General features: G+C 43.4%; 1 protein-coding gene across 5 annotated transcripts in view; it reads left to right on the top strand.

Moving 5' to 3' along the window:
• elmo1 (engulfment and cell motility 1 (ced-12 homolog, C. elegans)) overlaps positions 1 to 8,225 on the top strand; it is an 89,039-nt gene extending 80,814 nt beyond the window's left edge. For all 5 annotated transcript variants that reach the window (XM_056441430.1, XM_056441353.1, XM_056441497.1 and 2 more), the window contains 4 exons: positions 2,751 to 2,858; positions 3,804 to 3,886; positions 5,886 to 5,963; positions 6,791 to 8,225. In XM_056441430.1, the coding sequence (XP_056297405.1) occupies positions 2,751 to 2,858; positions 3,804 to 3,886; positions 5,886 to 5,963; positions 6,791 to 6,991 (470 nt within the window). In that variant the 3' untranslated portion in view covers positions 6,992 to 8,225. The remainder of the gene's footprint in view (positions 1 to 2,750; positions 2,859 to 3,803; positions 3,887 to 5,885; positions 5,964 to 6,790) is intronic.
• The last annotated feature ends 5,347 nt before the right edge of the window (positions 8,226 to 13,572 follow it).

The raw sequence follows: 13,572 nt of genomic DNA, 5'->3' as shown, positions 1-13,572 counted from the left end.
CCAAGAAATTTGAATGTGTGGAAATAGTCTTTAAAACTCCACACGCACATGTAACCTAATCCATGACTCTCATGCACGCACATCTGTAAATAAATACAAATAAGACTCACAATTTGTTTTAGACATGATCTGTGACATGGACGTTAAGCATCTGTATTTAAAATCTAAATATTTAATCAGGTTGTGAGGTGTGTATTTGTAAACCGGTTTTACACATGTTCAAATAGTTTGGTGTTTGTGTGCATTGGAACACAAATGTATGAATACCCAAAATGATGCTCCAGTGTTTGACACGTGTGACCACTTTGAGTTTTAGTTTAAACTTGAGCCCTTCACTCTTTTGCACTTTCCATCACCCTCCCAGTCTCCTTCTACCAACACATGAAATAACAAACAGACCCAGTAAGTCGGTTTGTTGTTATTGCTTTGTTGTCGTCAGCTTCCCAGCAGGAACTGTACTTCCTATAAGTCGATTCAAATTGAGCACACCCAGGTGGAGCGCTTCGAGGACACCAATGCATCCTGGCATTTGAAAGCCTCGTCACGATGCGTCCTGCCAGCTGTCATCCAGATGTTATCAAAGCTGAATTACAGAAACAAACTAAACAAACTGAAAAGGAATGCAGCGGGGGGGGGGGGGGGGGGGAGGAATTGAAAAGAAGTTGCAGGACAGGTGTTCAGGCTGGAGAGCCTCAGCCCGACCGCGTGTCTGATCGTCTTCACTGCGTGTGGTCGACTGATTTATGCCCGTCTGGCTTTTACTCCGCAACATGCTGGGAATCGTCTCACATTACCATATCACGGCGGTTCCTTTGGAGATCCTTGTCAGAGGAATGGAGGACACGCGCGTACCAACGCATCAGCACACATAATAAACGCAGGAATAAAATAATAAGTCATTCCGGAGCAGTAGACACTCAGACAGCCGTATAAAACAGTTCAGTTATTCTCCCTGAATAGAATGAGTCACACTAGCCAGTCGGGTCACACTGGCTGTAGGGGAGTCGTCCATCCTTCCCTCCTTCTCCGCTCTGAGCCGTTGTTCTCGTGCTGGTGCTTAAACGCTTCGACCATGTGAAGATCACGTTGTCTTGCAGGATTTAGGCGAGCTGAACAATAATAAAAGGATCATGTTTCATTTTCATTTGCGAATTCACATAAAATGATTTGTCATTTTTATCTTGTTTGCCCTCAGACCAACTTTAACAATACTTCTTAACCAACGTCTCCTGTCTCTTTACACAGATGCAATGTGCCGCCCTCCTCCTTACATCTCTCCTTCCACTTCTCCCTCAACATCTTGTGTGAATTCCTCCAGTTTGCAGGGACTCAAGCACCTTTATCAAATATTACAGGGGGTGCTTCTCTCTAGAAGCTCAGGTTGATAGTCTTTACAGTGTGGAAGGTGTTACCTGTGCAGTCCTTTAAGTGCAGCTCGCTGACTGCTAACGTGGGCTCAGGAGAGCACACCTGGTGTCGATGCTGCTGATTATGAACACCCATGTTGTTCACCCATATTCTAGCAGCTGAATCGGACAAATATAGTTTGAATGATCACAGAGTTAAATTCAGTCCAAGATAGAAATACCGTGTCAAAGGAAGGACATATGTCTTGAATGCAGACACACGTCGTTAGTCGAGCTGAACAGCTGACGGCATCTTGTCCCAAAACACTCCTCGCCTCACAGCCGCTACACACTTCTCTATCCACGCCCCTTGGACACTGCACCGGCCGGGCAAAGCCAACTGTCTATTTTCAGCAATTAGGATTTGGACTGTGCCACCCATGCACACGCCAGTCCGACCTCCCCAGTCTGTGCTCGCTCTGCCAGCTCAGCTCGCTGCCCACCTCGGCAGGGAACCACCAACGAACACGCGGCTGGCCACAGCGGCCGAAGCTGCTGGTAGATCCCGCTGCTGGAGGACTACACCTCACATCTGCCAGGAGAAAAACACTCTGAACTCACCATCAATTATGAATTGTATGAGCATTTGATGTCTTGATAAATTATTTCCAGCCTTTAACCGAACCTGGCCATAATGATATAATAATACAATATACTTCAAGCGCTTTCCGTCTCAATAACATGTATCCATTGCATTATGTAGTGACGCTCCTTGTCAAGGCACTGAAACATGACGTCTCAAAACTGCTTCTCATTTTAGGAAGTGTGTAAAAGACTTTGAGCTTCCTGTCTTGAAGAAAAAATACAGCCAGATCCACTTAATTTTTTTGTACTTCAGTTCACATTTTTAGCTCCATTTGACTAAGTTGTAAACAGCCTTTTGTTGTTTAAATGAATACATGTAACGCCAACAAACCTATTTTTTAACCGTAAACTTCTTTTTGTATGAAATGATCTGTCGTTGATGCTTCCTGTGGGCATGTGTGGCCTCCTCCCTCTCCATACAAAGGATTCACCAGAGAAAGGAGCCCTGATGTCCTTGTCCTGGGCTCTTGTTGTTGAGTCATTATTAAGATGATGAAGGCCCGCCATCTGTATTGTTGCTCATCACGCTCCCTCCCTCATGCACAGCGTCACGGCCCATCTGTGGATTTTCCTCAAGGCTGTTTTCTTCTTTTTTTCCATCACAGATTTTTTGCCATGCTAATTTTCACTCCCGTTGGTGACTCATGCGATACCATATGATGTCTTATGCCAGCCGCTGACTGAATTCATCACTCTCATCCTCTTTTCCTCCCCCCTTTCCTTCCCTGGCTTCCTTTCTCCGGGTGTTTTTTTTCCCAGATAAGTTTTGGTATTGCCGTCTGTCTCCGAACCATAAAGTCCTGCACTACGGAGATTTGGAAGAGAGCCCTCAGGCCGAAGTGCCCCACGACTCTTTACAGGAGAAACGTGAGTAGCAATTGACATTATTGATGGTCTTTACCCGCTACTGTGACACAGTACGTTTGTACTTTTACTTGTATGTCTCTATGCTCTCTGATGGTGTACATAGCCCCAAAATATAGTGTCATCAGCACTGACTGCTGGCTCTAAAGCTACAGCCAGTAACTGACCAGCCACCATGTGGAGAACAGTCGAGTAGAAACAAGCATCGCCCATTAGAGCAAACCTTTTCATTTAACAGCTCGACAGCTCGGAGGCCAGAAATAAGCAATACAGTAACGCAATATTGATTCATATTATATTGGAGTTCACAAGCTTAACAAGCAGTGATTGACAGCTGCATGAGAGACTCCTTGGTTCTGATTGGTTATTCTTCTCTGAACGTTGTACTGTAAAATGCCATAAGCAGCACTAACAGACGGCAGAGGAACCTAATTCCTCCGCTGTGAGCCAGCGACAGCTGTGGCTGGAGGTCGTGTTTTCGTACAGGAACAGCTTGAAGGATTATTTTTCACATTTGGCTCAAACGTCCACCTGGACTATAAGATGAACTGATTTGAAGGTCAGAGGTCACTGTGACTTCAACAAACATACTTTTGGCCATAAGTCAGAATGTATTATAAATTTAGTGTATTAATCCTGCAAGGGGAATTATTTTTGCAAATGTCTAATAGGATAAAATAATGAAGGGATGACATGAATGTAAACTAAAACTTGACCAATGGCTGAGGTCGCATATTATCTACATCATGTCTTGCTATCAGAATACAGTGACAGGTCCAGCAAATATGACAAAAATACATTTTTATTATAGTTACCAATCGGTTTTACTTGCATCTGAGGAAAATGTAAACATTGAATCACTTGAATAAACCAACCGCCCATCTGGGGTGACCCAGTTGTAACAATGAAGTTGTTGTTGTTGTTAACTCACTTCTGTCCTCTCTGCAGTGCCGGTGGCTGATATTAAAGCTGTTATTACCGGCAAAGACTGTCCTCACATGAAGGAGAAGGGAGCCCTGAAGCAAAACAAGGTGTGTGTGTGTGTGTGGGTGGGTGTGTATGTGTGTGTGTGTGTGGGTGGGTGAGTGGGTATCCAGGCGAGAGAACGTGTTCCTGTGTGTGTGAGAGTTGCATAACATGATGTCAGTTACATAATTCCGCTTTAAAAAATAACACAATATCTTGTGTCTCAGTGCTCCGCATAGAGAGACGTATCCATCGTTGTCATTGCGAAGGAAATGCATCCCGGAACAGTTCTTAAGCTGAACACACGAATCGCACACCAGCTGCAGAACACATGCCGCACTCTTTTCTTTGCTGTTTAAATGTGAAAGTAGCACATGGGCCTGCCCTTTGCGGGGACTTATCCAGGATGAAAGAGCCATCTCGTCTGTGTACACATCAGCCTTTCGTCTCCTGCACTTTGTCTCTGCAAACCTTGGCCATCCCCCCCACCCCACCCGGGACTCTGATATATTGGATCCTGCATAAATAGCCTTGAAGACAAAGCAGCCCGCCTCCTCCCCGCTCTGTCTTCTTTATTACGCTGTCGATAAGCACACCTTGTCGAGGGGAACGACCTGAGGGGGGTCTGCGGGCCGTCTAGCAGGCCTGTCCCAGCCTCGTGAATGAGAACACAAGCACAATTCATTCTTCACGGCTATAAGGTCAGCCAAGGTCACCTCTGTGCGCTCCAAGGCAGAGCTGGCACGTGGATCATTTGTGGGACACTGAGGCCGAGATGGGAGGGGGAGCGGTCAGGCAGTGTTTTTGTGATTAATTCCGTACACATATAGGAGTACGTACTCTGGGCCATTTTGTCTTTGCTAATTAACAAGCATGCCTTGATGCGCGGTCGGCGTGTGAAACAAACGGGTTAATGACTAGGAAGAGCAGTTTGCTTGTGGCATTGTGCGTCTCATGACGGACACACATCTCCTGGCGCTCCAGTTTGTACTGTTCATGCATTTAAAGGGAGAAGCATCCAAAGGACTGGAGCTGGATGATCTCATGTTCTGCTGTATTTACTAATACAACGGGTCCGATTGGCCTAAAACATCCTCTAAAGAGCAGGTGCAGAATTGTGCAGCCGTTGCTGAGGTAAGAAAATAGCAGATTTAATTAAGCAGTATTTAATGGAAAACTCAATAATGGCAGAGAAACCACTGCAAGAAAGAGGCGCTGCTGCTTAGTTCATGAAAAAACCCAGCTAAAAGAGAGCATTGATAAATGAGCTCCATGTTCCACTGAATAAAGTGCTTTGTGGGCGTAAACTGGAGCTGCAAAGAAGGTTAACACAACCTCGCCGAGATGGGAGCATCATTGTAGACTGTTTTATGACAAGGTTTATATAAGGCTCTATAACTTTATTTGAGGTTTTGAAAAGTAGGAAGGAAGGAAAAGTATATACTGAGAAATAATGGTGTAATAGTTTTTTTTTAAACTGTTTTATTTAAGTTTGGTTGTAGTATTCTATGTAAGTTGTAATATCTCATCATCAATGACTCTTTACTTTTCTGAGGATCCTGATCTGAGACTAGTCCCACCACTGAGCGACATAGTTGAAGCCTGATTGTAATTGCCTGATACCTTTTGTCAATCAGATGCTAATTTTACACAGATTGCAAGCAAGAATGTAATACATTTCTTTCATGGACACAAATGCGTCTCTCTGTTCCATGTTCTACAGTCGACCACCGCGGGCGTTTTGTAATACACCAGAAAGAAAATCATATCACATCATATTCCCAACCTCCCCAGGCATTTTCAATATCTCGTATCTGAGGACATCCCATGTAACGTAGTCTTTGAGCTCCACCTCGCTGATACCCGATGAGTCGATGTGCTGCTGATGTAACAGTCGGTTGAGGAGAGGGAGATTGCATCGGTACGGCAGCATTGTGGAGTCCATCTCACCTGTTCCCTTTTTCTTTTCTTTCGTCTCTTCATCCCACTTTCTCCGCTCTGTCTCTGCACCACTGTCTGCTCCTCACTGCTCCCTCTCTGCCCTCCACTCTGTCCTCCCTCCAGGAGGTGTTGGAGCTGGCCTTCTCCGTCCTCTACGAGTCGGACGAGTATTTAAACTTTATTGCTCCTGACAAACACGAGGTAAGCCAACAGTGACGACCCCCTTTGACTGTCAGACCGAGCCAACACACGTGAGCACACAAAGAGAAAGTTCATGTGATTGTCTATGAGTGCATCAGCATGTACATGTCAGATATGTAGTGGATCTTATCACTTTATCCTATTTAAGTGGTTTATTTAACACATACACAGTGGGCCATGTGTGTGCATTCATCTCAGCAATGTAAAGACAAACTCTTTAAGCATTCAGAGACATTACACGTGCAAATAGGAGCGACTGAAATGGAAAAAAACACATTGGTGTGGAAACAATCCAAATAATATTTGATATTTCCATTAAACTCTTCGAATCGATTTGCTGCGTTGTTCGTTACGTCCTAAAAGACCAAGAGATATTAAAATCTTATCAAATGATGGAGAACAATTTTATATTGCTGGCAAAAACCTATTTACATCTTGCTTGTATTTACAGACTTTTATTATCTCAATCGACTTGATACTTGAACAAAACTATAATCATATACTGACCATAATCTTGTGCCAGAAACTCGTGATACTTATTTTTGTTTTGAACATAGAAGTTTGTAAATAGGACAAGAGAGAACAAGGTGTCCCTGCTCGGCCTCTCCCGAGTCCCAGTGCACACAAGCATTCCTCTCTGGGTGGTTTACTTCTCTCCGGCTGATCGTGTCTCTGCACACGATCAGCCGGCTCCTCTAAACACACAGCATGCTTTATTTTGGGAATTTTGGAATATTTTGTGTGTTTGTTATGGCCACAGAGTCTATCTACGAGTACTGTTTAGGTTTAATTTAATGCAGTCTGCCCCCGTGTGTTTGTCCCGGCAGTACTGCGTGTGGACAGACGGTCTGAATGCTCTCCTGGGGAAGGAGATGACCAGCGACTACACCAAATCCGACATGGACACCCTGCTCTCCATGGAGATGAAGCTCCGCCTCTTGGATCTAGAGAACATCCAGATTCCTGAGGCCCCGCCCCCGATTCCCAAAGAACCGAGCAACTATGACTTTGTTTACGACTGTAACTAGCCAAACAACTCCACGAACACAAACCCACCCAGCACCTACTGTACTCCCTGGACCAATCCCCTTTTCTTATAAACTGGAACAAATCAAATCATATAATGTAAAAAGAAAAAAAATGAACTGTGACTTAACAAAAAAAGGATTCATTGAACTATTTTCTTCTTGCTTCTTGCTAGACCGCTAAGAGAGAAGACGGTGCGTATTAATAGGCTCGCTGCACTTGAGGGGACTCGGGTTTGATGCCGTCATCCGGTTGCCATGGAGAAGACAAACCGGGAAGTATTTGTTTTGCCTGTTGTCCTCCGTCCTTTTCCTCTCTCTCCTCCCGTGTCTGAAGTTTCGAGACGTTCACTTCTTCCTCTCGACCGAAGGCGCCCGCGGTCCTTATGCTTGAAGATTGTGGTAGACACATGTTTAGAAATTGATCTTCCTTGTCGTCCTTTTTTATGTTTACTTTATTGTTTTTCCTCAGGGCTTCTTAGGAGGGAGGGATGATGGTGGTGTAGTTCAGGATCAGGGAGGAACGGGGTTTGTGTTTCCTGTCACATTCTCACTCACGGTATCTGTGGCAGCTAAATGTTTTCCACGAGGCTGGAAGGAAAGTTACAGAAACAGTGAATGAAATCGTCTCTCATATCTGCTCTGATCTGCTACACGTGTACTGAAGACTGTTAGATTAAGTCAATCCTTAAAATAAAGGCACTGTACTTTCAAATCCTTTCTTTTAAATAGTCAAATGTTAATGTTACTCTCCGAGTCCTGCTTATTGCATATTGTACACGACTAGAGCGGCTTTGCCATAAAGGGCCGTGAGAGCACCCCCATGGTGAAGAACACACACCAACACACGTCATTTGAGTCTCTCGTTGTAATAACTGCTGTACACAACATTCCTAAGCAATATTTAAGCTTTTTTTTTGGGTTTATCATCGTGTTTAAGATGGTCATAATTTATAGATTTTAAAATTGTGAATCTGCCTCGTAGTTTGTATTACAAAGAGGATGTCAATGTTTTGTTCGAGGGAAGTTGTCTTTTTGTGTGTGTTCAGGACTATATGGCCACAAAATGGAAAGTATATGAACTTTTTTAATTTAAAAAACAGATCATGGTTATTTCTAGTATGATTTATATATCCCCCCCCCCCCCTCTTCCTATTTAATAGCTTCAGATGGTTTTCTTTAGGATTTTTCAAAGCCCCTCAAAACTGCTGTTTACATTAAAGATTTAAGAACTGTCTTTTTCCTTCTGTTCTTGTCTTTATTTATAAACCTCACTCGCTAAAAGGATCATACTTTGGGCATGGAGGGGAGGTGCATAACCTCACGACATTGCTTGATTCATTGAGTCATTTGTGTCGATGCAGCGCTCAAATAGACGTGTGTGGACAGACTACCGGTTGAGTAACAGACGGTGTAGATAAGGACTTTTATCATCTTGGAAAATCAATTTAAACATAATTATTAAATGTATCCAACCATCCCACATGCATTACCAAACAAGTTAATAAAGACATTGAGTGCCAATGGACTTCTGGACTGTGTTTATCTGCTGGGCCGGCAGACCGGCCACTGGAACGAGGTCACACCGGTTCCTACTGCAACGACAACTAGCAAAGAAAATGTGTTTAAAATGCTGATTTAAAAAAAAAATGCTGGTAGCAACTGAGTCATTGGCTTTGGTGAACCGTGGCAGAATGTGCACACTCGGAAAGGATGTGTTGAGATCTCACACACTTCTTGTGTTAGTTCGGACTAATTTAACAGAAATTGAGACGTCGCCCTGCAGCTGTCCTGAACAGATGCCTGAACCACCACAGCTGACTCCTTTGGGCGCCAAGGAGTGGCTATTGGAAGTACTATCTGAAGGTGATATTAGGACTGGTCCATAGAATGTGCTCTACGTTTCAATAAGACAGTTAATTCAGCAGTATTTGGATGCCAAACTCAGATCATGCAGTCCTTAAATATTTATCTATGTAGAAACTCCTCGTGTGACACCACTTCCTGCTTGGCGGCTCTATCCTCTTCTCCCCAAACCAAGAACCTCCACTGAGCTCCGCCTCCAGGGGAACAATGTTGGATGCTTATGCTCATTAGAAATGTGAGTCCGCTTCTAACTGCATCTGTCTCACACTCTCTGGGGCAAAGTAGAAAACGTTCTCTCTTTCCTACCACCCAGTCTAATTCTCTCTCTCTCTCACTGTATGCAGACATGTCAACCGTCACACTTAAATGGTTCCCTTCCTTGTCGGGGACGCTGTGGTATGTTGCGGACCGACTGAGTTGGATTTCTCATTACTAGAGCTGATGAAACTATTAGCCACTTATTAGCAAGATGGAATAGAAAAAAAACCAGAGTGACAAAGGAAGAGAAGATAGAGGAATTCTAAGTTTGAGAAATGCATAACAGACTAAATATTACTTCATTTAGGTTTTTCCAAACCTATTAATAAAAATAAATTTTAAATAAATGATAGAAACAGTGTGCGCTTTACATATTCAGAAATAATAGAAGCGAATACCAATTCTGAACAGCAAATATAAGTAAAAAGAGGAAAAGTCTCAAATATGACAACATAATGCCAACGACAGGAAATGTGTACGTGCCTAACAAAAGAAAATTACGGCAAAAACATTTTATTACAGATTATTGACAGTATCAACTAAACAGATATTTAAATATTATTTTTGTCACACTGATGTTTTGTGTGAACCAAGATGTAAATAGCTACTGGAAGCAGTGTAGCTGTTTGTATTTACTTATCATATCTGGTTTCCAGGCGTCTCAATACACACTCGCCCGTCAACAGGAGAGTAAAGAAGTTGGCTGACCTCATAACAAGTTCTCGGAGACGTCACGCAGAGTGAGACAGGAGCCTGAAGGCCGCAGCCAGCAGGGTGCCGCTCCTGTCCTCGTCCAGCAGGACGTATAATCAAATCATCGACGGCCTGAGCTGATGGTATGGGCGTGCATCGTTCCACAACAGCTCCCAGAAAGGTCAGCCGGGCATCCGGACACGTCCGCCTTCTGCCGGGTTCAGCGGTCCTCGGCTGGCCTCTATACATCTATATCATAGTCGCATTAGACTTAAGGTCAGAAAGCTTGTGAACATTTAAAGATCTTATGCTGCAGCGTCAGTCGGGAGCTGAAGGGTGCAACCGATACAAAGAAACTGTACTTGCTATTTCTCGTCTTTTACTATCGACTGCCATAGTTCAGTCGTTTCCATCGGCTGTTATTGACTAAATGTCGTCGACTGGAGTAAATAACACATCTAATGGTGGCCAAGTAGCCGCCAAAGGGCCAGATAGAAAACATAGTGAGAGCTATTTTTGTTTTCCTGCTCATCATTTGTATTGACTGATTCTCTCAGCTTGTTCTCTCTCTGTCTCATTACTGGAGACAGTGTGGACCCATCAGGGGCTCTGCTGCTCTGCTGTTATGGATTACTGGAGGGACAGATCCATAACCCTTGTAGAACATTATGATTCACCTGGACCCAGAGCAACGCTCTTCAGTCAGTGTGGAGGAGACGGAACGATGCTGACGTCAATGTGCAGAGCAGAAAGTTATGGATTAATATCTCAGATTCAGACCACAGGTACATTCATGTTTGTGTCTTTAAACCAAATAAAATAAAGAAGGGACTTGGGGAAAGGCTCCGAACTCCTCAAGAGGTGTGTCACTGTGAGCAATCTGGTCAGACGTAAACATAACATGTCTGTCTGTTTTGGTTTGTCTGGTCTCTTCTTGCAGGCTGGAGGAGCTTCATTTGAAAAATGTGATGTTATAAACGGCCAATCAGAGTTCAGTAACATTTGTATAAAAATCTGACAATAGATTAAGGATAGTTTTTTTGTGGTCCCAGGACAACGTCTATCAACGTTGATCAGACTACACCCTCATAGCCCTGATGAAGCAGATTAGATGAGTTGTTGTTGTTGTTGTAAACTTGTCATAAATAATATTGGTGTTTGCCTTTTTATTTTACTTGAATTCACAACACAAATGTAAATTTGGGAGCCATGTTTTTTTCCTGTGGTGTAGAACATTCAGTTTGTGTGCCCTGCTTTTCATTTGAATGATAATTCGGTGAGTGAAGTCAGTGAGAGGCGACATGTTATGAGTTTCAACATTGAGTTAGGAGGTACTGCTCTGTGCCTGCTCCTCAGCTGCAGCACCTGGGCCTCTGGGCCAGGATTAGCCAATGATTGCATTAACCAGACAAAGAGCATCCCAGCAGAGTGGAAAACTGTTATTGAGATAAACGGATACAACTGTGAAATTGATTTCCAACGGTTGTTTAATCTCATCTATGTTAGTCATGAAAGTGAAAGTCTTATCTTCGCTGGTGGTTGCGTGTGGTGATTGATAGAAGAGAGACTGCTGCTGTCACTCAGCGTTTACAAGAGTTATACAAGCAAACCTTGACTGATGCGTGTCTGATGGGCGGCGAGGAGTCGTTCACCAAGATGCTTTCACGCTGCACGAGGGAGAAACTGTTGGTCGACGAGAGGAAATCAAGTTGATTTATTCACCGATTGCCAAACAGGCCCGAGCTCTTCTCTTCTGATTCTGTGTGCATGTCACCGCACGACATATCAGCACTTTGTGCCCTTCGCTTCCACTCTGGCTTAAAAGCTGCAGTTACAAATCCATTCATGACATTGGAAAACAAATTCTATACTTATTTGTTAAATCATTTGTGTTGAATCATTATTTTGACGTTTGAATAAGATGTCATAAAAGGTCATATCATGAACTAAGTAAACTCGAAAAATACTTCATTCAAAACGTGTTTGTCTTCTAATTGTGTGAGCGTGCGAACAATGCTGTCTGTATTTCTTACGTTCTTTGGACCTTTTGTCATATTTCTGTAGGAAACACCTGTCAGGAAGAACTAAAACCTAAGAGAGCTAAAGCAGTCCCAAAGTCGCCTGTCATTTATGAGATATAATTCAAACCCCACTGCATTGTCTTTGTTTGATGTCCTCTTTACAGCATTAAACCACCTTCATCGTTTCCCACACAAATGCACATCGACATCTTTTGTTCTATTTTTGGTGAAAAGCAGTCGCAGCAACATGTCGCACTCGAATCGTTTGTTGTCCTCCGGCTCCTCAGGATCTCTCTTGGATCTCGGGATCTAATTCTGGTGACGGTTGACGCCTCTTGATGTTGTGAAATGGACTGGAACTTTGTTCTACAGCGAAGCCCGTGAATCACTCTGTGGGGTTCAAAGCGCAAGATGGCCACTGAGGAGGGGACGATGATGAAGAGGAGACAACAAAGGAGCTGCACTTGAGGCGGGAGGTTTGTTCTTTAAAAGTCACCATATGGTCGGGCTTTAATAAGGAAGAAATGAGGGGGAAATAAATGATGGATATTGATATACTGAATAACAGGGGATGTCTGTCTGATACACCAATACATCTTTTACATTTCCCCACTGCCCGCCACACCAAATGAAGCTAATGCCTGATGGGTAGCGGGACCGTCCTCCGAAAACTCAAGCTCTATTCTCTCCGTCTCAGGACCACCAGATGGTCCCCTGTGACAGAGAAGATGCTCATCAAATTCATAGAAATTATTTTTCTCGATGTTGGTGTCTTTTAAAATAGTTTCCTGGAGTGACGGAAGAAGGAGAGGTCATTAAAGAAAGAGATATAAAGAATCTCCCATCAGGCCACGTGTTCATGCTGCATTGTGTAGGATTGACACAGGGCTAAGGCGAGCCCAATGCTTCTATATTTACCACTGCAGAACCGCCGGTACCAGTGTGTGCAGGATGACAGCAGGCAGAGAGCCTCAGTGGGAAAAGATTGTCAAGATGGCTGCGACAACAGCAAAGGAACACACTGAAGTCTACTGCTGCCTTCTCAGGCTCCCAGCTGCTTCAGATCCCCCGGGACCCTTCACTCAAGAGCCACTGAGACAGCAGCAGCACGCAGAAGGATTCTGCTCTCAAGGTACCGGGAAATAGAGAAAAGAACTGAGGCAGCAAACTGCTTTAGAACCTGTTTAAAGTCGTTTCTTGTCTGCCGCTCAGTGATTTGCTCCTGCAGAGCGCACATCACACACCGACTTTGAAGTTTCTTCTTTTTCCCTTTCTCTGAAATATGGGTACATCTAGTGCTTTTATTTTTTAATTTAAATAACAAAGTTCAAAGTATAATTATCGTGGCTTACGTTCACAAAGCTATTTTAGATTAGTTGTGGCAATCTCAGAGCACGAGAGCACCGACTGTAAATGGACCTGTACGTGTGAAGCGCTTTCTCGTCTTCTGACCACTCAAAGCACTTTCACACATATTTTTGTTGATATACTGTCTTTTTTCTAACTTGTTGAACATGCTATATTTTAACACATCATTTTGTCAACAGAATTATACATTTTTTAATAGTATGACTTTGTGATGACTAGTTTTCGACATGCTTTTTCATGACATGATGGTGATTTATATATTTTTTTACTACATTGTCGTGGCCATTTGTGCAATAAATCAATCAAAACTATAAATCAAATTGCCACTGACGCATTGTGGGTTTTGTAATGGGCGCAGCCAAAAGAAAGTAATGTCCA

The sequence above is a fragment of the Pseudoliparis swirei genome, chromosome 1 (genome assembly GCF_029220125.1).
Source record: "Pseudoliparis swirei isolate HS2019 ecotype Mariana Trench chromosome 1, NWPU_hadal_v1, whole genome shotgun sequence".
NCBI lineage: Eukaryota > Metazoa > Chordata > Actinopteri > Perciformes > Liparidae > Pseudoliparis > Pseudoliparis swirei.
This window is presented reverse-complemented; position numbering and strand designations above follow the sequence as displayed.